At 45.8% G+C, this 26,361-nt stretch overlaps 1 protein-coding gene across 1 annotated transcript in view; it reads right to left on the reverse strand.

Annotated features, from left to right (window-relative positions):
* Positions 1-9,518: 9,518 nt before the first annotated feature.
* Positions 9,519-26,361, reverse strand: part of LOC125445537 (von Willebrand factor A domain-containing protein 5B1-like) — a 33,518-nt gene continuing 16,675 nt past the window's right edge. Inside the window, exons 4-10 of the mRNA XM_048518624.1 lie at positions 17,870-18,022; positions 16,713-16,862; positions 16,056-16,278; positions 14,499-14,641; positions 14,070-14,201; positions 12,536-12,660; positions 9,519-9,545 (exon numbers count right to left, since the gene is read on the reverse strand). Coding sequence (XP_048374581.1) covers positions 9,519-9,545; positions 12,536-12,660; positions 14,070-14,201; positions 14,499-14,641; positions 16,056-16,278; positions 16,713-16,862; positions 17,870-18,022 — 953 coding nt within the window. The remainder of the gene's footprint in view (positions 9,546-12,535; positions 12,661-14,069; positions 14,202-14,498; positions 14,642-16,055; positions 16,279-16,712; positions 16,863-17,869; positions 18,023-26,361) is intronic.

Here is a 26,361-nt window from a genome sequence, read left to right on the forward strand (position 1 = left end):
CTTGTGGCTCATGCAGCCTGCCCTCTTCTCTCATGCATGTCTGCAAGGAGTGAGTGTGTGTGTGTGGGGGGGGGGGAATGAAAGGGGGGTGCAAAGCCCCTCTCTGGACTTCTTTCCTGCTGAATGCCAGTTAGGAATGCCAGTCTCCAGACTGGGGACCCCCCTGGAATTGCAGCTCATCTCCAGGCGACAGAGATCAGTTCCCCTGGAGGGTGGGCTCCTATGGCGTGGGACCCCGCTAGTCGCCCTGTCCTCCCCAGTTTCATCTGCAAATCTCCAGGGGTTTCCCAACCTGGATCCAGCCACCCTACCTCCTCGTCCCCTGCCAGACACAACTGAAAGGGCCTGAAGGAAAACTGTGTTCCTGAGCATGTCCAGAGTGCATTTCTGCCCAGGCTGACCCTGTCTCCTGCACCACTAAGTCTGGGCTTCGCGAAGAGGGCTTTGGAGTTATCAGACTAGGAAGGAGTGGTTCCCCTTCCCCCATTCCAGTATAGTGTCCTGAAATGCAGCTTTTAGCCTGTTCTGCAATTGATTCCACAGTCAGTGCGTGCCTAGGTTGCTGCGGCTTTCTGCACTTTGTGTTCTCTCTCCTTCCTGCATTACTGATGTGCCCCCGCACATGGATAAAACAGGGCAGGAAAGCACTCTGGAAGGGCTTCATCAAACGAATGTTGCTGTTTCGTAGTCGTTTTGCACATGTGCATCGATAACACGGGAGGAAATGCAATGAAGGAACTGAACACCATGAACAGTTGTGGGTGCACCCTGTCAAAAATCAGCAACATTAAATGGTAGTTTCCTTAGGCATCAGCTCCGCTCTGGATAGGAGTGTGTGCAATTCAGAACTCTCGAAACTGTTTGTGTGTGTGTGGGGGGGGGGGGAGTTTGTATGAACGTTTGTAGCTATTCCAAGTGGTCTTATCCTCTCCACATCTCCGTTTAAAGAAATGTGTCCAACCCTGTGAGGACATAGGCACCACAATTCCCATTAGAATCACAGACTCATAGAATCATAAAGTTGTAAGAGACTCCAAGGGCCATCAAGTCCAACCCTCTGCAATGCAATAACACGCAATTGAAGCACTCCTGACAGATGGCCATCCAGCCTCTCTTTAAAAACCTCCCAAGAAGGAGACTCCACCACTCTCCAAGGCAGTGAATGCCACTGATGAACACCCTGACAGTCAGAAAGTTCTTCCTGATGTTTAGGTGGAATCTCTTTTCCTGCACCTTGAATCCATTTCTCCATGTCCTACTCTCTGAGGCAGCAGAAAACAAGCTTGTATAAAAAAAAATGTCTTTAGCAGAGACTGATCAGATTTGCATCAGGGAATCCATGCATTGAGCAGGTGCCTGGAGCTACATGACTGACAAGGTCCTTTTCTAATTTTAAGATGGTTTTTGATCTGGTTTTCCAAACGCCTGCCAGTGTCAGAAGCGTTTTCCTGACCTTTAAGCCAGCCTGTTCTGAAAAGAGCATTTAATGTTAAATATGTCGCCAACATTGGTTTGAACAACCAACGGTTCTTGCTCCACCCTGATATGCTATGTTTAACATGACATATTGTTCTATTCTCTATAATGTTATGTTTACTGTAATGTTGTGATTTGGAGAAAGATGTGACTTCTGAGGAAGAAGAAGAAGAAGAAGAAGAAGAAGAAGAAGAAGAAGAAGAAGAAGAAGAAGAAGAAGAAGAAGAAGAAGAAGAAGAAGAAGAAGAAGAAGAAGAAGAAGAAGAAGGAGGAGGAGGACGAGGACGAGGACGAGGAGGACGAGGAGGACGAGGAGGAGGAGTTTGGATTTATATCCCCCCTTTCTCTCCTGCAGGAGACTCAAAGGGGCTTACAATCTCCTTGCCCTTCCCCCCTCACAACAAACACCCTGTGAGGTAGGTGGGGCTGAGAGAGCTCCGAGAAGCTGTGACTAGCCCAAGGTCACCCAGCTGGCATGTGTGGGAGTGCACAGGCTAATCTGAATTCCCCAGATAAGCCTCCACAGCTCAGACAGCAGAGCTGGGAATCAAACCTGGTTCCTCCAGATTAGATAAATGAGCTCTTAACCTCCTACACCGAGGCAAAAGAAGCAATACCCGGCATTTGTCCAGTTTAAGATTGAAGTCTTAACTTCAGGACAAAGGTGTCCGAGAAAACATCCTATTGTTGTTACAACTACATAACGTTCTGACCTTTTGTTACAGTGACTTATTAAGAACTTATTATTCTAGAAATTTACCCTACTTTGGATTTTTATGCAATGGTTGAGATAATACATTGTGATAATGATTTCTATAATGTGTTTTTGATAAAAATTGGTTATATAGTTTACTGTCGCAACATAATTGTTCATTTCTACTGAATATATCTATCGATAGCAACATTGTGATGTAGTAATGTTCATAGAGCAGTAACAAGCACAGTTTGGTGTTTGGTTTCGTTGGGGTTACTGCGCTACCCCTGATATATTGATATGTTAGTTCCTTCAGAGAGCCAGCTTGATGTAGTGGTTAAGAGCAGCAGGCGCACTCTAATCTGGAGAACCGAGTTTGATTCCCCGCTCTGCCACTTGAGCTGTGGAGGCTTTTCTGGGGAACTAGATTAGCTTGTGCACTCCAGCACATGCTAGCTGGGTGACCTTGGGCTAGTCACAGCTCTTTGGAGCTCTCTCAGCCCCACCCACCTCACAGGGTGTTTGTTGTGGGGGGGAAGGGAAAGGAGATTGTCATCCCCTTTGAGTTTCTTTACAGGAGAGAAAGGGGGAATATAAAGCCAAACTCTTCTTCTTTTTCTTGTCCCTAGCATATCTTCTGTTTCCAAAGTCCTTCTCCCGCCTGTCCCTTCACACACAACAGTATACTTCAACCTTTTTTTTCCCAAGCACAGACTTTCATTCTGCAGTACAACTAGCAAAAGAGCCTTTGGCAAAGTCCTCTCCTTTTCCGCTTTTCCTTCTTGGGAACAAGCCAAGAAAATGGCAGGAGAAGGAAAGACCGTGCTAATTCACTGCGTGCAGGAGAGAGTTAAAGAGCCCCTTTTCTGCGTCAGCTCATGCATGGGTCAAGCTAGTGCTGCTCACCCCTCAGCCCCTGATCAAATGAAAGGGGTCTTTTGTGCCCCTGCTCAGAGGTTGGCCAGGGAATCATAATGCAACTCTTTCTTTCTCATCGTACCCCTCTTCTTACACAGTCCCATTCAACCACATGATATTGTTTGCTTTTATGGGTTGGAAACTGGGGCTTAGAATATGGCGAGCAGTTTTGGACCAGCAGTAGAACACTTGGTTTGCATACAGAAAATGAAAAGGCTACAAGAAGTAGACAGCATCAAAGACTTCAGTCCATAGAGCCACTGATAACCAGAGCTGGCAACTCTGTCCCATAATAGACCAATGGCCTCTCTCAGGATTATGTTATGCATCTATTTCCCGTCCACCTCTCCAAAGGACTGCTTTCCTGCATGGAATACATTTTTGAGAAACTGGGCATGAATTTTTGATCTACAGGCTTTCAATATACTCACAACAGGGACTAAGCGTGGTGTAGTGGTGAAGAGCAGGTGGATTCTAATCTGGAGAACTGGGTTTGATTTCCCCACTCCTCCACCTGAGTGGCAGAGGCTTATCTGGTGGACCAGATGTGTTTCTGCACTCCTACACTCCTGCTGGGTGACCTTGGGCTAGTCACAGTTCTTTGGAACTCTCAGTCCCACCTGCCTCCCAAGGTGTCTATTGTGGGGAGAGGAAAGGAAAGGAGCTTGTAAGCCACCTTGAGTCTCCTTACAGGGGAGAAAGAGTCTCCTTACAGGAGAGAAATCCAAACTACTACTGCTGCTGCTGCTGATTACTACTACTACTATTCTTCTTCTTCTAAGTCAGAAGGTGTTTCTAGTTCAGGTAACTTTTCTAAGCTGGAACTAAACATGACACATCTAGAAACAAGGAACCATGTGCAATAAAGGCAACTGATAGCTGACTTGGGAAAGCAGTGCAGAAATGAGAGGCTTTCTTTGCTGAGATTTTGTCATTAAAGCTTCTAAAACCAGTTTGAAAGGGGTTGCCTTGTTCCACCTCAGCTGCTAGAATCTACTACTACAAAATGCATGGTGTGAGGTTACTGTGTGGGGAGCCTCTCTGCTCCCCTTTATTGGCTGTCATTGAAAGGGGCAGGGAAATCTTGCAAGCTGATGAAGTAGACATTTTATTTGGTCACAAATTGCCATGGAAGAAGAATTTGGGCTCAGGCCTTTTCAGTAGCTGTCCAGTCCTGGAGGAGATGCCAGACACCGATGCAGGCGAAACGTCGGGAGAAAATGCCACTGGAAAAATGGCCGTCCAACCAGGATAACCCACAACACACTTGTTTCAAAATTGGTTTTCTCTGTTTTAATATCTGTTGTTTTAACGTTTGTTGAAATGTTTCTATGCTGTTGCAGCTCAGGAAAAAGGCAAGCGTGCACATCAAATAAAGAGAAAAGGAGGAAGCTCAGAGTTGTTCCAGCAGCTCCCTTAATGTCTCACTCAGGCCTGAATTATTTGAAAGGTTCTCCGAAAGGCTCCTGGAAGCGGGCAGAGGCCCATGCAATCCCCACGCCCTTCCGCCTACATCCCCTCCAGCTGATCCAGCTGGCTGTGTAACTTGAGAGAAGTGCAAACAGTTCCTGGCATCGCGGTGGAGTCCTCTTATGTGACCCGATGGCATAAGTGTTGCAGCTGGGTGACGCAACCCCCTGGCAACCTGACGCCGTGTCATCCCCGACAGCCAGAAAGGAGAGAAGGGAAGCCAGGAGTTTGCTTGGGTCTGGCAGGATTGCTGTGCCAGCATTCTGTTTGCAGAGCTGCACACAGAGGAAAGATGTGCTCTTCCACTGCAAAGTAAACTGGATCAGCTGGCTTTCCTGTTCTCCCCTTTTAGCCGCTGCCATTCAAGGTGCTGGTTTTAACTTACAGAGCCTGAAACAGCTCCATGTACCTCCTCCTATGCCCTGCACTCTAACTCATGGACGGTCTTAGCCAGTGGCCAACAGAGGCTGGGCTTCTGGGCGCCTGACTGTCCCCAAATATGGCACCTTTAAGAATGGAGGTGGGGGGGAGAGAATAGCAAGCAATATAATATTGTTCTATAACATCGGTTCCCAACCTAGGGTACACTTACTCCCAGGGATATGCAGCAGGGCACAGGAGAGTATGTATTAGGTTTAGGTCAGGCCTGAAAGTAGCTTAATTTAAAACCAGAGGCCTTTTCTTTTTGTGACATGGGGATGTGGGTGACCTTCCCCACACTCCTGAAGCTCCTTCTTCCTCCTTTCTCTCTCTTTTTCCTATTTTTCTCTCTCCCTCTTTCCCACTCTATCCTCCTATGTCTCCCTCCCCTCTTTCTCTCCCCCCCTTTCTCTCTGGATGAGGGATACACAACTGACTGGCAGAGACCTTCCTCCCACCTCTAAAGCTCACTCTTCTCCCTTTTTCTTTTCCCTCTCTTCCCCCCTTCTCTCTCTTCCCTCCCTATGTCTCCCTCCCTCCCTCCATTCTCTTTCTCCCCCTCCCTTCTCTCTGGATGGGGGATACACTACTGAGTGGCAGTGTGTGTGAACAAGATCTTGGAATATGGGCGGACGGTAAGTTAAATATAAGCATCCAGTGTGATGCAGCAACAGAAAAGGCTAAGGTGATCTTGGGGGAGTATCGATAAGAGCATGACATCCAGATCACAAGAGGTGGGGAGGTGCAATGTGAAAGCTTGTCCCAGGCATCATTTTCTGTAGATACGCCCCTGTCTGTGACTTGCACCTATGCCATCTGTGCCTTCTGCAGTGATTCTGGGACCACATTTTGGACTTTTATCCAGATTCACTGAGATTCTCCCTGCTCCATCCTTCCTTCTCTATCCTGGACAGTCCCGATTTTCCAGTCCCTGTTGCTTAATGAATCCCTTTGTTAAATAGTATAAAAATAACTGAGAAATATACACAAATATAGGATCCCAATAAGGTGTCTGAGTGTCTTGCTTCCATGGAGACTGTGGACTTCTCAAGAATTTTTGGAATTTAGTCTCACAATATGAAATCTCGGGAAGAAGAAAAAAAATTCTCCCCCACACTTACATACCATCAATAAATATTACTATTTTATAATATGTCCAGTGTTTTTAAAAAAATTGGGATACACTTCAGCAATTTTCTAGCTGCTTTTGTCTCACTTGTCTGCTAGACCTAAATCAGAAGCCACTATAATAAGCCTCTTCAGAAGACACCCAAGGGAGACGGTAGCTGACGAGACTTCCAGAAAACTGGGTCTGATTTCTCATTGCTCCCTGCAGGAAGTGCGGGGGGGGGGGGGGGGGGGGGGGGTTGCTTCTTGGGAAAATACCTTGAAAGGGTGTTTGAATTACACTTATCCCACTGGGAAAGCTGTTAAGGATTTTGATGTGCAGAAAAAAATCTTTGCTCACGTCTTCATTCATTACTGAGGTGGAATGACATGTCAATAGCGTGAGGGAGCCCTGTGCCTCAGGGGTACAGCACACAATTTGTCGAAGTCCCAGATTCAATCTATGTCATCTCTATTTAAAGGCAGGAGATACTGTGACCAATTTTTCCTCTGCCTGGGACTCTTAAGAGGCGCAGCCAATTAGAATTCAACGATATTTAGCTTGCTAGATTGAGAAGAAGAAGAAAAAGAAGAAGAGGAGGAAGAGGAAGAAGAAGGAGAAGGAGAAGGAGAAGGAGAAGGAGAAGGAGAAGAAGAAGAAGAAGAAGAAGAAGAAGAAGAAGAAGAAGAAGAAGAAGAAGAAGAAGAGGAGTTGGATTTATATCCCCCCATTTCTCTCCTGTGAGGAGACTCAAAGAGGCTTACAATCTCCTTTCCCTCCCCCCCCCCACAACAAACACCCTGTGAGATGGGTGGGGCTGAGAGAGCTCCAAAGAGCTGTGACTAGCCCAGGATCACCCAGCTGGTGTGTGTTGGAGTGCACAGGCAAATCTAGTTCCCCAGAAAAGCCTCCACAGCTCAAGTGGCAGAGCGGGGAATCAAACCTGGTTCTCCAGATTAGAGTGCACCTGCTCTTAACCACTACACCACTGCTGCTCTCAGCTGTGATAGTATAAGGTATCATAACATGGATATGTTATGAATGATATGCAATTGCTCTTTATCTTATTGGGAAAGTTACTCTCCTGACCAGAGGAAGCCCAGCCAAACCCTATAGATTTTGGCAGTCACAGGGACTGCCTGACTCAATCTAAAGGTGCCAAAGTCCAAGTTGTGGCTGCAGATCTCTCCGAATTACTGCTGACCTTCAGACTTCAGAGATCAGTTCCACTGAAGAAAATGGCAGCATTGGAGGTTGGATTCTATGGTATTGTACCCTCCTAAGGTCCCGCATTTCACTGGCCTGCTTCCACCCACCAACCAGATGAGCATCGCTGGGCATGAGCAACAATTACCAGGATTTGGCTTGCCATCAGCAGATATTGATCAGCCGATCAATGCACTTTTCTCAAAATGTCAGGCAGTTTCACTCCTGAGGAAAACCATGTTTTCAAGTTGTAAGCTGTCTTCTGCTTTGATGCTTTCTGAGAATTGTCATTCTCAGAACACTAGATATTAATGAATGGGGAGGGCTCTATTAAAGCCAGAGTCTAAAATTACCTAACTGGACCTCTGAGCACCCGATTGCCCACTTGCTTTGTCCCAGTTATTGTATATCCACTGATTCCAGCAGCTGGAGGCTATGTGCTGCCAATAAAGAATTATGTTGATTAAACTTTTATTGGCAGAGGGCCTCACCCAGGCCTTTGGGGCAGAAATTGCTCCCGGCTCTGGAGATGAAGAATTATTTATTGCTTCATCAAGACCTACTTTCTTTCTGAAAGACTTCTCAACTGCTAAGCCGTGTCTTTTTCAAGTCACAGTTCCTTCCCCACCTTGATACTAAAAAGTCTACGAAGACCAGCTTGCCAGGGAAACAAATGGCAAATTTATGGGGAAAGGCTTGAGCAAATAGAAGGTTCAGATCTGCCCACATAGTATCCTATACCCTGTTAAAAATCTGATCTCATTTTGTAGAACAACATCATGAAGCAGGTTGGGTTGGGCTACATCACATCCAGTTTCATCTTCACTTCACACAGACACTGGCCTGGACAGTAGGACCTGTCAGTGCAATCAATTCTGTGGCAAGAGTGGTATGTAACTCTGGTTGGTAAATGTCCCTTTCAGTTATATATCCGCTGAATTACTGCTTTCCCTACCTCTGACACTGAAGTCAGACAGCCAGTACTTAGCTAAATCCCCAGGTGGAATGTTGTCAAATGAGTCTGGCTTCCCTTTATCCACTTTCCCTCTTCCCTTCCCTTTTTTCCTTTGCATTTTCCCTTTTCCCTATTTCCTTTAATTCATTCTCTATAATTTGGAATTGATTTGATGGTGCCATTGGGCATTAAATTGTGGGAACTGATTGTTGGGTGCTAATTTTAATTATGAATTCCTGTTGTTAGCCACCCTGAACCCAGGATGGGGAAGGGTGACCTATAAATCAAATTATAAATAAATAAACATTATTATCAATCTGTTCAAATTATTCACTTCTTATTGGTTATAATTACATTTGTAACTGGAACGTGTTTAGTTTTGGGTTTGCTTAGTATATCTCTGAAGGGTCTTCTTTAAAATGTGCAAGTCAATACACCTTATATTTAAATAACTAACACCCCTCAATGCAAGCAACATGAAACTTCAGTTGCAAAGTCTGGCACCTCAAGAGAACAGATAAAATTCACAGGAGTATCTGTACATCACACTAGTCTGTGGGATTTAAACGATGCTCGTCACATTTGGTCACCCCTCTTTCCCTAGTCACAGGTGAAGGAGTTCACTCTCAGGAAAAAAAAACAAAAAACAAAAAACACAGAAGTGCACCCAAGGGGAAATCAAATATTTGGATTTTAATTCTGCACTCCAGCAACGATGACACCATCCCCATTTGGATTCAGCATACCGAATAAAATTTGTGAACACATGTACTTGATACTTGCAAAGATTCCCAGCTTTATATTTCTGAAGAAGTCATAAGATTCCCAGCTTTATATTTTCCTCATAATGGAATTGGGAGTGTTTTGCCATTTTACAAGTAGATTGCAACATTAAAACGGTCCAGGAGCATCTTGAGCCAAGTGATTCTTACCACATCAGGATATGTTATGCCATCACAGTCCATTGGTCCAGCTAGCTAAGTATTGTCAAATTTGATTGGCTGCGCCTCTTCAAAATATCAGGCAGGGAAAAGTCTTTCCCGGAACTGGCTTCCTTTAACAAGAGGTGCCATGGACTGAATTTGGGACTTCTATATACAAAATGTGCAATCTACCTTGGAGGCACAAGGCCTCCCTCAAGTGACACATCATTTCCCCTCAGCAGTGAATGAAGATGTGAACAAAGATCCCACACCAGATATTTAATAGCTTTCCCAACGGGCCAAGTGTAATTCAAATGCTTTTTAAAGGTATTTTCCCAAGAAACAACCTCAGCGGTCTCCGCTTCTCTCCAGGTACTATTGAGAAATCAGACCCAGTTTTTGGGGAAGACTCTTTAGTGATGGTCTCCCTTGGGTATTTTCAGCAGAGGTTCTTATAATGGCTTCCAATTTAGATCTAGCACACACGAAAAGCAAACGCATAAACTTGTTGGAGTGTATCCTGCATTTATACAAACATTTGACATTTTGTAAAATAGTGGGTGCATATTCATGGTATGCAAATGTGGAGATTTATTTCTCATAGTGAGATTTGTGTATTTTGAGGAAATATTTTCAACCATCTTGGGAAGTCCACAGTCTCCATGGAAGCAAGTAACTCAAACCCCTTATTAGAATATTTACTTGTGATATTTTTATCGTGTTTTTCAATTTAAAAAAAAAACAGCTTCTAAAACAACTCATTTGGATCATAATTGACTTCAGTTGGAGACAGCTAATCATAAATCTCCCAGTGAATCAGAGGGGAAAAGTGTTTTTCTTTGGATGGATTATGCCCCTTAGGTAGAATAATCCATGTAAACTTTAGTTGTTTAATTGGTGGAAATGAAATTAAACAGCAAACTTCATTATTTTGGAGGCTCTTGGAGGACTGACAATTAAATAATTTGAAATGGTCTTCTGTTCTGACAAATGACGGGTAACTTTGGATTATTAAATGGCATTCAGTTTTCAAATTATCTCATACCACCTCCAGTAACTCAAAACGGCATCATTATCACATGGGGTTGGTGGTTTGATGACTTTCCCATTTCTTCAATCTATTCAATTGACAAAGGCAGGTGATTAATCTGCTAAAAACAGCCTTCGGAGGAGTAGCCCACTTCACACATTCAGTTGTGCAAGCACCAAAGGTATGAAGTTGTGTAACCTAACTGTACCGCTCATTGTCATGTGTTCGGAGGCAAGTCTTTTGCTCATGGTGGTGTAGTTGTGTAATGTTTAAGAGCAGGTGGACTCAAATTTGGAGAACCGGGTTTGATTCCCCACTCCTCCACATGAGCGGTGGACTCTTCTCTGGTGAACGGGATTTGTTTCCTTGCTCCTCTGCATGAAGCCTGCTGGGTGACCTTGGGCCAGTCACAGTTCTCTCAGAACTCTCTCAGTCCCCCCTACCTCACCAGGTGGCTGTTTGTGGGAAGGGAAGGCCATGGTAAGCTGCCTTGAGACTCCTTAAAGGTAGAGAAAAGCAGGGTATAAAAACCAACTGTTCTTCTTCTGTATCTACGACGAGACGGTGCCATGAATTTCGATGATCTCAAAAACTCCAACTGGCGATCTGTGTGCAGATCAGTTTTAATATGAGGCAAAGACAGGCACAGTTGCCTACGGAAACACAGTCTGAGTGCCACCAGGACTGGTAAAGGGAGGCATGCAGTCTGAGGCACAATCTCATGGAAAAGTCTTCAGCAGAAACACTGCTGACATTTGGAACGCATGAATATTTCCCCTCCCCAGTTATTTTTTCTTTGCATAGTTGGTGTTCATCATCAACAGCTTCACTTCTCTTTCTTCGGTTTTGATTCTGTAGACTTGTTTCTCTTACACCTATGGTGCAGGTTCGGTATGTTAATTCGGTATTTGTAGATACAATACACATCATTTGCATTTAGAATATAAATATATTGGTGCCTGAACCATGTTAGAAATGCAAAGACATATCTAGGGAAAACATAGCCTGGAGCTAGTCTGAGTGTTCTGTCCCCACCACGACCAGGTCTTGAAGTCAGTGTATGGACCCGGGGGGAAGGAGGAGGGGTGTGGGGGCGATTTTCCACCCCCTACGTGACTAAATGGCTGCAGCTCAGAGACATATGACCCCATATGTATCCCTGGGTGGTATGCCCCTGTAGAAATGTGTACCCTTTCATGACAAAAAATGGTGTGGGAAAGTAAAAAAGGGGCAAACAGGTTTGATTTGCACAATGGAGAAGCCAAATCAAAACGAGGGTTTTCCAGAATGGTACAGCAGAGAAGAGAAATTCAGAATCATTCCTCATCGAAATCAATTTCTGTTGGATACTTTTCTTCTAGCTAGGCGCCAATTTAAATTAATAAGGGAGCCTCTTTGGACTTTTTCCCTTGAAGGAGCAGGTTTTGGGAATTCCACTAAAGAACAGAAAATTATCAGTTATTTTTTATAACTACCATGGAGTGGATTTTTGCGGTGGGGGGGGGAGGGTGCCTTTCAGTAAGACTTTCTACCGCTGCCACCCAAATGTCTTAAGCCATTCTCTGTTTCCCAAACCAGGAAGGAAAGATGCTGTAACTGAGGGGCAGAGCAGCAGATCTGAACGCTGGACTTCAGTTAAAAGAAAAGTGACATCATAAGAACATAAGAACAAGCCAGCTGGATCAGACCAAAGTCCATCTAGTCCAGCTCTCTGCTACTAGTGAAAGTGGCTCCACCAGGGTGCCTTTTGGGAGCTCACACTTGCAGGATGTGAAAGCAATGGCCTTCTGCTGCTGTTGCTCTTCCGAAAGTCACCCTGGTCTATTAAGGCATTTGCAATCTCAGATCAAGGAGGATCAAGATTGGTAGCCATAAATCGACTTCTCCTCCATAAATCTGTCCAAGCGCCTTTTAAAGCTATCCAGGTTAGTGGCCATCACCACCTCCTGTGGCAGCATATTCCAAACACCAATCACACGTTGCGTGAAGAAGTGTTTCCTTTTATTAGTCCTAATTCTTCCCCCCAGCATTTTCAATGAATGTCCCCCTGGTTCTAGTATTGTGAGAAAGAGAGAAAAATGTCTCTCTGTCAACATTTTCTACCCCATGCATAATTTTGTAGACTTCAATCATATCCCCCCTCAGACGCCTCCTCTCCAAACTAAAGAGTCCCAAACGCTGCAGCCTCTCCTCATAGGGAAGGTGCTCCAGTCCCTCAATCATCCTTGTTGCCCTTCTCTGCACTTTTTCTATCTCCTCAATATCCTTTTTGAGATGCGGCGACCAGAACTGGACACAGTACTCCAGAGATATAAATCCAAACTCTTCTTCTCACCTTTTTCTCAGCACTGGGATCCTTTTTTGTCCCTTTAATGAAATCACTTCGCCCCTTCAGGTGTTGCTCATATTCAGTGGAGGACATGTCCCCTTCTTCCATCAGGACATGAGGCATGTGAGGCTCTGGAGGGCCAGAAAGTACAAAAACGAGGTGCAGAAAAAGAAAGCAAGACAGTGTGTGTTTGTGTCTGCTACTGCAGTCTTGTGACACATAACTAATACACATTTTAATGGCCCTTTCCCCACTCACCTTTACCCGAGGTTTGCTGCGGGCAATTCCCGGCGCGCGCAATTCCTGGCGCGCGCCCTGGCTTCCCCACGACCCCACGCTCTGTGCGGGGTCATCAAAAGGCGCCATTTCAAAAGGCGCCAGGAATTCCGCGCGTCGAGGGGGCGGGAGAGAGGCAGCGTCGAGGCGGCTGCGTTCTCACCGCCCCTGAAGTGGGGAAGGGAGCTGGACCCCGCGCTACTTGAGGAGAGTAGCGCGGGGCTTAAGGAAAGTGGGGAAAGGGCCAATGAGCCTCAGTATACATGCTAAAAGTCTGCCATACCACAGGCAATGCAAATTTATTGCATCAAGTGATGTAACTTGCGTGCGATACCGCTGAAATGGGCTATCGGAAAAAACTTCTCCTCAAAAGACCTGCTAGTAATTTAGAGGTGACCTTAGACCACATCTGAACTTCAATCAAGCCTTTCCCTAATTTCGTAAGACAGCGAGAGACTGTATTCTTTAAATTCAGGAGGAGTCTGTAAAGCTTGCTGACTCTATTTCCTGAGCTATAACCTCCTGTTAATAACTCAAAAGGGGTTTTGTCACTCGAGTTCCCTCAGGTATATCACTACAACGATGTCTAGATTGCTGAAACTGAAGTAATTAAGGTCTCCAACTTCCCACAATAGTTACTTGTTCAAATGATACCATTGTCCGATACATCTTCTGAATAGAAAGTAGAGTCTAAAACAAAACACAAAACCCAAAAACCTGAAAGCCACAGAGACATGAAAGCCACAGAGACATGCTGTACCTCAAATCTGATTTAACTGTTGGGATAGGGTGGTATATTAAATTTAATAAATAAATAAATAAATAAATAAATAAATAAATAAATAAATAAATAAATAAATAAATAAATAAATAAATAAATAAATAAATAAATAAATAACAGCTGGCCATGTCTGAAGATCCTTTATGGAATGTACCTTTTCTAGCCTAGCCAGCCATTCTTGCCCCCACATAAATTACCTGCTCTGAAATACATTCTTCTTCATTTCATACTCTTGACATTGGTTTTTAATGTGGAGTGAGGAGAGGTGAGAACCCATAGTAAACTGATATTAAGGAAATCCAGTTTCTATACGATGATTGAACCATCGGTGCATAGTTTAGAAGGGATGTTTTGGGTTTCATGCTTCAAATGATGAAATAAGAACACCCTCCTGTTTCCTGGAGAACGGAGGACACATGCTTGCTGAAGGAGAACACCCCTCATCCAACCAGTCCCCAAAGACAAGGAGTACCGCCCACCTACCACTGGGATGGATCAATATCTCCACGGGCCGGTCAAAGGTGTGCTTGTTGGCTAGAGTGATCACGATACTCTTGGCAGATCTGGCTGAAGGATCGGCATCCGCTCGAATTTCATGAGTTGGGCTTTCAACTCCTAGTTGGGGAAGTCAATGGAAAGAGAAGGAGAGATCCTAACAAAAATGCATGGAAGGGGGTAGGTTGAGTCACATGGTGCCAATGTGACATTTCTAACCCCCCCCCCCCAGTGGTCTCTCCTCTGAACTTTATGGGCCCCCACTCAGACACCATGAGGTGAACACAGCTGGGGAAATGTAAGGGCCCCAGGGCAGGCCATGAGCACTGGGGTGCCGAACTCATTCTCTTGTAGAGTACTGCTTCTTACAGCTGCCTAACCCTAAGATTAGCCCTGTGTTAAATCTTGTCAGCTTACCTGCAAGTAAGCAGGGCCCCCTGATTTCTAGGTAGAAGCTGAATTCATATTCAGTGGGGTTGGTTGCTTCCGTCTCCAAAAGCTGGGCCAAACAGAATTTACCGGCTGAATCTGGAGTCGCAGTGCCACAGAAGTGTCGGTCTCTGCCAAGGGAAAGACAGCGGGTCAAGGGAACACTTTGACGACTGTATCTTGCAATTGGTAAAGTTCAAGACAAAAGGTGAGGTCAACAGGGGCACCTGCTCTAGGTACCCCTGTGACAGGAGAGATGTAAAATTTAGCAGCTTGAATTCCATACAGAATCATTACGTATGCTCAGAATCACTAAACACTTCAGAATTTTGTATCTCTATTTGCCTTATCTCAATAGCCCTAATTGTAGTCTCCTACCTCTCTCCATAACGAGTAATTTACTAATGATGTAGTAATGATGTAGTAACGATGTAGGCTGGATGAACATATGTCGGGGGTGCTTTGATTGTGTGTTCCTGCATTGCCGGGGGTTGGACTTGATGGCCCTTGTGGTCTCTTCCAACTCTATGATTCTGTGTGACATCATCATGTTTCTCTACCCCCCCTTCTGCATTAGCCAATAGGATTGCTCACTTTAGGGTTGCTAGTTCCCCCTGGTCACCAGTGCAGAACGTGGAGTAAGGGGTGCCAGATTCCTGCCCTTCGGGCCACAGAAATTGGTTCCCCTTGAGAAAATGGTTGCTTTAGAGGGTGTGCCTCAGTGGTGGGATCCAAAAATTTTAGTAACAGGTTCCCATGGTGGTGGGATTCAAACAGTAGTGTAGCGCCAATGGGGCTGGGAGGGGCACGACAGGGGCATGGCCAGGCATTCTGGGGGCGGGGCATTGCTGGGCGGAGCTATGGCAAGGATGCAGCCACTGCGCCGGTCCTTGGGCGGGAAACGAATGCACGCAGGCACAGGCTGCCACGCACACTGGTGCACCTCCTGCTAGACTGCTTCAAGTTCTGCGCGCTACTGCTGAGAGGAGGGGCGTAACTAAGACAAAAATCACGTGGCAAAATCACCAATTAGTAACCCCCTCTCGGCACACACAAATAATTAGTAACCTACTCTCGGGAACCTGTGAGAACCTGCTGGATCCCACCTCTGGTGTGCCTCTATGACATTGTCCCCTCTCCAAACTACACCCTCCCCAGACTGCACCCTCACCAAAATTCTAGAAATTTCCCAACCCATAGCTGGCAACTCTACCAATACCAATGGCAGGAGAGCAAAATGCTGGTTATGATAAATAAGCAAACCTGCCTGTTATAAAGAGAGAGGAGGAGGTGGCATAAGGACGCTGTCTTCTACCATGGAGGATGACCCAGAGAATCCTTCCCCTGTGATGTGGGCCTTGTGTGACCCATCCAGAACATTCTGCTCTGCAAGTCCTTGCTCTCTTTTTTTTGCTATTTGTGTTGTGTGAGTCCTGCCCTGACGGAGGGTATTTGGGGACTGGGCAATCCTACAATGTGAAATGCCTGACTTATATGTGACCCCCTCTCCCTCTCCAGTGCCAGCTGACTCGGCAGGATTCTTACAGTCGGAGGTGATGTCCGGAGAGACTGGTGGTGACATTAGTCGTGTTCTGGGGGACCTTGGGGACACACACGGCTGGAAGGAGGACCCTCACTGCTCCGCTGGGGAGCGTCTGCAGCTCTGACGAAGTGCTGATGCAGATAGACACCCTTTCTTGAGGCGGCACCAGGCCCAAGTTGGCCACGAAGACGATCCTCTCCAAATCCTCATCTAGCACAATGCGCCCTGCATTTGAAACAAAACCACCCCCAAACTGGTAAGATACCAAAGCAAGATTTCCTTTGGCAACGATATTGCTAGCAAGATCCTGGGGAGCTCTTGCTTTGTTTCCAGAATGATCAGGTTGAATGCCTTAGAGCATGTGCAGAGTTCTCTTCCTTGACAGGATTAATTCAGCAGATTAGCTGTAATTCTGGGAGAATTCCAGGCTTTCCCTGGAAGTTGGCAACCCTAATTTCCTACAGGAAATAACAGGAGAGCTTGGTGCATAACTCTGGCACTCTACCGGTGGGGTCAGGGGGATCTACTCCCTACTGGGGAAGGCTCTTTAAACAAAAACCATGGGGAAACACACTGTGAAGGAAACAGCCATGTTGCATGCGTAAATGACCTATGCTACCATCCCCACAAGTTATTCCCATAAATATTTGCCTCGTTACCTTCACCTGGAGTCCTTCCATTACAGCAGTCAACGTAGCAATCGTCAATCTTGGCTTTATCCTTGATTTGGACTGTCACCACTCGATTAGAAACAACAGCTTCAAAGCCAACTACCGTTGTGTATTCGTCCAGTGGATAGACAAAGAGGCCTGGGAAAGAGAAGACATCGCTCAGGAAAGCTGATAGAGAGGGTCCGGGCCACTCACCCACCCAACCACATGACTTGGATCAGAGTCACTGCCTGAAGGGGTGCTGGACTATGAGGGTTGGGAAGAGGGCACTATGGCCTCCATGTGCACAGGTCCTAAAATCATAGAGTTGGAAGAGACCCCAAAGACCATAAAGTCCAACCCCCCGCCATGCAGGAACACACAGTCAAAGCACTCTCCGAGGCAGTGAATTCCACTGTCGAACAGCCCTGAGAATCAGAAAGTTCTTCCTAATGCTTAGGTAGAATCTCTTTTCCTGCACCTTGAATCCATGACTCCATATCCTAGTCTGTGAGGCAGCAGAAAACAAGCTTGCTCCCTCTTCTACATGGCATTCCTTCAGATGCCCCCCTCCCTTCCCCCCTCTACTCTAGTTCTTGTTCTAGGGTCCCTCCACCATCTATGGGACCCCTCCCCCCTCCTTTGTGGAGGTTTTTAAAATTGGATTTTGTTGCTGACGCTGTTTTATATGTTTTATATGTTTAAACGCTGTATCTATTTTAAATGGACTTGATTGTATGTTTTAAACTGTTGTTCACCGCCCAGAGCCCTTCGGGGGTAGGGCGGTATAAAAAACTCAAAATAAATAAATAAATAAAATAAATATGTAAGCATAGCTATCATGTCCCCCCTTAACCTTCGCTTCTCCAGACTAAACATCCCCAGCTCCCTAAGTCTCCCTGTCTTTAGGGAAACTGATCTTGGTTATCTGGAAATCAAGTGCTACCTGAAGGTTGACTACCCTAGAGTAAGCCTACTTGGGAGTCAGAATTTCATGCCTTCTCTGAAGTAAAGCATGGCATCCCTTCAAATACTTAAACATAGCTATCGTGTCCCCCCTTAACCTTCACTTCTCCAGACTAAACATCCCCAGTTCCCTAAGTCTCTCTTGACAGAAACCCACAAGAAGGCACAGAAGCAGGCAAGAATGCACATTCCCCCCTGACCTTCGAAAGGATGGCTCTCACTGTTGCCATAGATAAGCGAGGCTGTCATCCCAAAGGCATAGCCACTGACACACGAGGTGACCTCTGAAGCTGTGAGCGGGAGACGGCTGTTATTTGTGTGGTTGATGAGTCCGGGCATCCTGTTGATCGTATCTGGATAGAATTTTTTTTTAAAAAAAAAATCAAATCAACTGGAAATCCGTAGGAATTTCAATTTTCAGCTTGTTTGCTCTCACATTTTGTGCCCTAAACATTGAAAATGTTTTGCAAATATTTTACAAACGTTTTAGGAGAGTTTGTGTAGAAAGGGCCTTTATGTTTGTACACCTCCTCAAGTGACAGCAGGTTCCAGGAACAATACTAATTGGATTCAGTGACAGAGAGCACACAAGGTTTATGGGCCTCTTGTTAGTATTTATTTACAAGTAAACAGCATGATTGGATGCAAAGAGGCATTCCGACCAGACAATGGCTCCATTAACCCACATCTGATCCCTGGTAAGAGAGACGCTCAGGTCCCCAAGATACTTTGTCCTTCAACCAACTCACACCTATTTCTTCCTCTTTCACACACTCATGTCTGCAGACACTATCAGTAGGGCTAGATTCCAGCCTTGAGACTTGTGTGCTAAAGGAACACGACTTTTCTCAAATCCCAGCCAAAAACATTGCTACAAACCTAACTGCAGTGAACAAAATCTTGTAATCAAATGAAGAGTATCTGTTTTGAAAGGTTTTCAAGGCAGTCTAGGTTCAGAGATGGGTTTGTCCTTGCTTTCCTCTGCACAGCGACCCTGGACTTTTTTGGTGGTCTCCCCTCCAAGTTCTAACCAGAACACCTCAGCTTAGCTTGTGAGTTTTGGTGAGATCAATCTATCTTGGACCATCCAGGACATAGTTCATGCTGACTAGCCTCTGCTGTTTTACACAGTTCTCTTTTTGGAAATCCATTGGGATAATTTTGGAGCTTGGGACAATGCTCCACCACTGCAAAGAGAATAGTTTGCCAAATGGGAAGGAATAAGCTGTGACCCAGAGATTTCCCGGATCGCAGTTTATTTTCTTAGTCACTACATTGCAAGATGGGGCAACTTATGAGTGACCACTGGAGATCCAACTGACTGTGCAGATTTTTTAAAAGCATTGCTTGGACAACAACATGGATCTTTGCTGTCTGACTGAAAGTAAGCTGTGTGTATTCAAGAAAATATTTTTAAACAATGTTTTCATTTTAAAAAGGCATCATGTTAAGCAGAAGTTCTGCCTGATAGGTTGGAGGGTTACCGTTAGAGCAGGGGTAGGGAACCTGTGGCTCGAGAGCCGCATGCGGCTCTTCTGCCCTTGCACTGTGGCTCCACGAGCCGAGCCGCCGGCCCCATCCTTGCCTACCCTGCAGGCAGCAGGGCGGGCGCACCAACTGCCCACAGTCGGCTGGGCCACGCTGCGGGCTTCTCCTCTCGCCTGCCCCATTGGAGCGGGGCGGGTGCTTTCCCGGCGGCCAGCGAGGCCGAGCCGCCGGCTTCATCCTTGCCCACCCTGCAGGCAGCAGGGCGGGCGCATCCATGCGCTTCTCAGAATGAGCGGAGTAAAAGGTAAAAAAAACCCCTATATATATAGTGTTATCTTTATTTTAAATGTCAAAAATTATTTGCAGCTCCAAGTGTTTTCTTTTCCCGTGGAAAACGGGTCCAAATGGCTCTTTGAGTGTTAAAGGTTCCCTACCCCTGCGTTAGAGTTATGCATATCCTCACGTACTCACATTTTGGAGTTGGCTCTGCTTCTTGTGGCAACCATTTTGTGGTTTTACCCACCACCTGGGTTACAATTCTAAAGGGACCCACAGACTGAGAAAGGTTAGGGACACATGTCCTAGACAAAATGGCTATTTAGAAGCAACAATAATCCACACAATAGAGGCATCATCTCAGGAATGGGACCTTGCAAGAAGCCCAGATGCCAATTCTGTCCCGATATTAAAAAATGAAATAGAATGGGATTTTAAATTTTAAAATGAAATGTGATTTTCATTTGTTCAACTGAAATTGTTGTGAATGTTGGAAGTCGCCCCAAGCTTTCATAGGGAGGGGTGGCATACAAAACTAACATGATCATAAAATATCCATCCAGACAACCCCTATTACATTCACACAACCCTTCACCTGCTTATCTGTCAAGGTGATATATGCCATCAGCTGCCAAGAATGCCCTCCCGTTCTCTACGCACATCAAACAGATCAGACGCCGCTTAAAAGAATGAACAAACACAAATCTGACATCAGAACTGACAACATCCAGAAATCATCAGACTGTTCCAATCTCCTAGGATGCTCTGTGGCTGACCTGCAAGTTGCCATTCTTCAGTAAAAGAATTTCAAAGGGAGAAATTTCCTGCATGGAATGGATGGCTGAACTCGAATGCATAAGCAAGCTTTGATTCCCTTTCACTTAGAACTCAAAACCAGGTTTCTCTCTCCCACTACAGACGTTAAATTAAATTTCAGGGGGATGGTATTATCACCTCTTTCTGCTGCTGTGAATGTCAGCGTAGTTATCTGTTTACAGTTGGGCTTTGCTCAGAAATGTCACAGACTGAATCTCTTGTGTTTTATTTGCAATTTCCCCCCTTCTCTACTCATGCCTGTGTAGCCAGCTGAGAATACATTTGGGGCATCTAGTGACGTCAACTTTTGTCCACAAAGGCAATTACTCTGTAAGGTTCCACACAACTAGCCTTTGTTTTTGCTATGACAAACTTAAAAGTGCGCAGGGGCTGTTCTCTCTAAAGAAGCAGCAAAAGAGAACATGTTGGTAAGCAATCGCCCCTTCCATGAAGCATGGCTACCAAGGAACTTCTGTCAATGTGCTAGTGAGATGTACCATTTACACACTTGTGGTCTCCTCTGCAGTGAGTGTACATTCCCTTCCAATTTGATTCTTGGTTACACACAAATTTTCCCCTCTTTGGAACTCACTGCACTCTCACATCAGAGAATTTCTGTGGTTTCTGAAAGCGTGACTTTTTCTCTTCCTTTGCAAGGAAAGCAAAGGGAATCACCATGCATTGAGCAGTCTCGGGATTTTGTTTCCTCCCCATCTTTCCTAGTCCGCACAACAGCGGTTCCTCCCACTCCTTGGGCCACCCATTTTAGAAGAATCAGAAGGACTCTTCCTTCCTTCCTTCCTTCCTTCCTTCCTTCCTTCCTTCCTTCCTTCCTTCCTTCCTTCCTTCCTTCCTTCCTTCCTTCCTTCCTTCCTTCCTTCCTTCCTTCCTTCCTTCTAATTTTCACACTGTACGTCTATTAGTGGAGTGATAGACCCAGTGAAATTGACAAGAAATTGACATGGTCTAGCAAACTAATGCTAGGCCAAAGATGGCACATACACACACACACACACACACACACACACAGGGAGAGATACAAAGGTGGCAGGCGACCTCCCCAAATGGAGGTTACATGGAAACAATGAGGAAGAGGAGGGCAGGCAAAATGGCGGCTCAGCTCGGTTAGAGAGACTTCGCAGGAGGAGAATCCCTGTGCAAACAAAAGACAATGGGAGAAAAACCATTGTGAAGCTAACAGCTGGGGGGTAAGTAGTGAATGCATAAATGGTCTCAAGTTAAGTGAAAGGCCTTTGAGGCAAAGCCAGAACCTTGAGATAGGGGTTTGGAAGCTTGTAGTGACAGTGCTGAAGGACAGCAGATAATGAGCTGTTGGCTTGCTCTCAGCTGCTCTTTAGCACCACAACTGCAAACAGGCAGAATGAGGTATTGCAGCTACAAGTTTAACAGAATCTGGTGACACAAGTGAGCCACTGGGGGATAGTTTTGGGTGATTAACCGTTTTGATCTGCAGTAGAAGAGCGAGATTCAAGTCCAGTTGCACATTAAATAAACAAGATTTCCAGGGTTGAAGCTTTTGACAGTAAAAGTTCCCTTTCACATATACAAACTAGGGGGATACTGGGGTTTCAATGGGGTTTCACTTGGCCCTCTAAAGCACTTCTTCTCAGCCTGCCTGCCTGCCTGATAGAATCTAAATCTTCAACCTGATGGTGGGATTTTCCTGAGGCCTCCCCCCAACCTACATATTATACGGCTTGCACAAGATGTCCACTGGGGTAACTGGTCTATGTACACGGGAAAGTCTGACACAACACTGCTTGGTCTCTTGTGATGTGATGGAAACATTTGTAGATGGGATTCGCTTGATTGAAGGGGATAATGAGCAACCAAGGATGCCCACTGTTTGTTCAGCCTTGCCTGGGACAGAGCCTCCCTGTTGGTTTGCCTGCCAGCCAGCCAAGCAGAAGTCAACCTGGTGAGCTGCCGCCTGCTGCCCATGGGAAGGAGTGAGAGTCCTTCTCCACCCACCCCACTGGAAATACCTGCAGGGCGTGGGGTCTGACAGCCAGAACAGGAGTTCCACTAGCAGCCCAAGGCAGCGGCACAAGGGTGGCAGCACAAGGGCGCCACCCATTGTGGGCCCGTTTGGGGACTGTTTGGGGAGGGTTACGTTGTAGGTGGAGCAGACTCTATGTTAGTTCACTGTATTTTAGTTTTTGTAGTTGTGGAATCTGTGATTTGGGAATTAGCTGGTATATTAATTAAACTGTTTCATGTTTTATTGTTTGATGCATTAATTTTTTGTTGTTGTATACCACCCTGAGCCCTGTGGGGGATTGGGCGGGATAAAAATGCAAAAAGCAGACAGACTTCCAGCGACAGAAGGGATGCGACACAGATCCTTTGCTCACACATACCAACCTCACTGAATTAAGATAAAGCTGCAGTTACAGCAAACAAGGGATGGGTTTCACCCTGCAACAACCACTGTTAAGATGCTAACGGCGGACCTACGTGCCAACCAAGATTTGCGCAACCTGCGGGCAAAGCAGCAGGAAGCCTCCCGTGATTGCTGGTGAGCTGAAAAACAGCTGGAAGGATGTCAACAGAAGCACAGCTGGGAGTAGGGTTGCTAAGGGAAACACTACCTGGAGCTCAACCAATGGGAAACGCTCTGCACCCAGCGTAGGAAAGAGATACTAAGGAAGTTCATCTGTTGCAAGTCAGCAGCCAGCCACTCCTGCCTCCACCCAGATTTGAACAGCAATCGCTGAACTGTGGAGGCACTGATGGAATTTATACTTTTCCTGGTTCAGGTTTCATTTCTCCTGTGTATGCAAACTGCAGGCAAGTCTCAGCTGGCTCATGGCAAATCCTGAGGGGTTCCAAGGCAATAGATATTCAGCAGTGGTTTGCCATTGCTTATCTCTGCTTAGAAACCAAGGACTTTTCCTCAACGGTTCCCCATCCAAATGCTAACCAGGACCAACTTAGTGAAGTGTTGAAATCTGATGACGCCGGGGCTGCTCTCCTCCTGGGAGGGGGCCAATGTTCTCAATGAATTGGGCCAGGTGCAACAGGAATGGAGGAGTTGGGCATTTGCGTTCTACTCAGCCGCAACCTTCATCATTAGGCCTTTCTGTAACCCCAACACTTCCTTTGAATTGCTTATCAGTTCCTTGGTAACAAGTCTGTAAGCCCACAAGTCTGTATGTTGACGACCCCCAAGAGTGTGCTTGTGGGTGCCATAGCAACCAACACTGGGTTCCCTGGTGCCTGCTTGCGTCTTCCCAGAGCAAAGAGAAAATCCTAGCTTTCCTCTGACCCATTGGAGTAGCTTCAGAAAAGCATCCCCTTTGCATCTTCAGAAAGCACCTGTCCACAAACAATTGCCTTTATTGTAGAAGGATGTTTGGCTTAGAATTTCCTGGCACTCTGTGGAACCTGCTAGTGCTTAGTGACTGGACAGAGCCCCTGTGGTAGTCATTTTGAAGCTGGTCCTCTAAACACCCCCAAGACAGCCATTTAGTCCTGGTTCCCACTCCCTGTACTCAAAATCCCTGAAGTGCCCTCAGTAGGGATGCCATCCTTCAGATGGGACCTGGGTTTCCCCCAGAGTTACAGCTCATCTTCAAGCTACAGAGAAGAAGAGAAGAAGAAGAGTTTGGATTTATACCCCACCTTTCCCTCCTGTAAGGAGATTCAGGGTGGCTTACAAGCTCCTTTCCCTTCCTCTCCCCACAACAGACACCTTGTGAGGTAGGTGAGGCTGAGAGAGTTCTGAGAGAACTGTGACAAGCCCAAGGTCACCCAGCATGAATGTAGGAGTGCAGCAACACATCTGGTTCACCAGATAAGCTTCCGCCACTCAGGTGGAGGAGTGGGGAATTAAACCTAGTTATCCAGATTAGAATCAACCTGCTCTTAACCATCACACCACACTGGCTCTCAAGAGAAGTCCAGATCCCACTTGGAGGTTACCAACCCTAGAAGAGACAACTCCCCCCCCTTTCCTTTCCATGTGGGCCTCATCTATCCAAAGCAGGGCTGCACAGCTGCATAATTTTCCTTTCCTCAGCTGACAGAGATCCATGATCTCAGCACATCTGTTTTGTCCCTGATTGGCAGCTGTGCCCAGGCTGTCAGACAGAGAAGAACCTTGCAGCCGAGACCCTTTTAATGGAAGATGCTGTTCACGCAGGACAGGACTTTCTGTTTGTAAAGCAGGTCTTCTACCGCTGCGCCATCTCCACCCCACGCGCACACCTAATGCTTCTGACTTTCAGCGGGCTCTGTCTCCTGTCTGTTCCCTCTCTGCCTTTTCTCCTCCTCATCTCCCTCCCCTGTGCCACACACATCTATCTACCAGTGAGCCGCTATCATTATCATTTATCTCTGAATGAGGCCAGAGATGTGGACATTTCTTCACTCACACAATTATGGATGAGCCGGGTATATATATAAATCCCAATCAGAGAACAAAGAGAGCAGAAGAGGAGATCTTTGCTGTCAGATCCAGGCTGCCAAAGTACTTAGCGTGCTGAACTCGGGGATCTTCGGCATAGGGTTTTTCGTCAGTTCTAACACCATACTGCTTTGGTTTACCCCCAAATAAATACGTGCCTTTTTCTGCTTTTACTTTACACATTGTTCACCCCCACCCCCAGGTTTTTCCTGCTCTTTTGACACCACTGGAACCTGATGTTTTTCTGGAAGCCAGTTATGTGTTAGCGTTTTCCTAGCACTTAACGTTTCTTTTGATTTTCTTCATCCTACCAACCTCCACTTTTCCATGATTGGCTGTTGCCATCATTAAACCACTGCCTCTCCCCTACACACTGAAGATGGGGTTTTTTAAAAGGCCCTAATATATAGATATATTTTGTAGTGTTGTAATAATAGTTTAAGCAGTTTTGCTGAATTCCAACTTTTTATTTGTTTAAAAAGTAAATCTCTAGCCTCTTCCCTTACAGAAAAATGCCTTTTTCCATAAATGAAAGCTGGGGATTTGGAGAACCCTTTACAACAATGATATATTGATATTTTAAGGTTGTTTTTTTAAGGGCCCTGCTCTGCCATAACTGATAGCAACCGTGATGATGACAGCATCTTCTCTTGAAAAATCCTCATTATTGAACCCACATGCCAAAGAAAATAAACTGACTCCACAACTGTGAAAATGCAGAGGCAGGGCCAATGTGTAGAATAACCCTTTAGTGGGGTATAATGCCATACAGACCAGCCTATGAAGCCACCATTTTCTCCAGGTGAACTGATCTCTGTTGCCTGGAGATCAGTTGTAATCCCAGGAGATCTCCAGCCACCACCTGGAAGTTGGCAGCCCTAGGAGGCATAGCCGCACATCATCATGCACACGCAAGGACTGGTAGGTGCTCTGCAGACTGATCGAAGCTGAGTGGGAGCCCATTGACTTACACTATATATAAGTCAAGTTGTCAAGAATATTGCTGTCGTTGGAATTGATTTTTCCCTTCTTTTGCACAAAGGTCAGGCATGTCACATTGGCTCTATTGATCTTCTGAAGGAACTGTGAGCTACTTCTGATGATATGACATAATAGTTGTAGCTGCTGAGGCAACTTCATGGCTCCAAAGTCTTTTGTGCTGTGTAAGTTGCCAGGAAGACATTGTGTAAATTAGAACCAGAGCATCCAACACGCATTTTAATGAGGAATTCCTGGATATTTGGGGGTAGTGCAGGGGCGTACCACCCAGGGGGACATATTGGGTCAAATGTCCCTGGACTGCAATCATTTAGTCATGTGGGGGTGGAAAATCGCCACCCACACCCCTCCTCCTTTCCCTCGGATCCATACACTGACTTCAAGACCTGGTGCAAAAAAAGTTGTTTGGTCATAATGGGGGAGGGCAGCCGCCCATATGAGGGGAGAAGAGGAAAACTCAGATTTTGCACTAGGCTAGATATGCCTCTGGGATAGTGCCTAGGGAGGATAGAGTTTGGGGGAAGGAGGAAGCTCGGTGAGAATGTGAAGTCAATCTAGCACTACCATTTCCCCTTGATTCCGTGATATATCATAGAGTGTGTCCTCTGAAGCTATAATTTCCTCAAGGGGAACTGATTTATATAATCTGCAGATCCATTTGTAATTCTACAGGAACTCCGGGGC

Source organism: Sphaerodactylus townsendi, linkage group LG16 (genome assembly GCF_021028975.2).
Source record: "Sphaerodactylus townsendi isolate TG3544 linkage group LG16, MPM_Stown_v2.3, whole genome shotgun sequence".
In the NCBI taxonomy this organism is placed as follows: domain Eukaryota; kingdom Metazoa; phylum Chordata; class Lepidosauria; order Squamata; family Sphaerodactylidae; genus Sphaerodactylus; species Sphaerodactylus townsendi.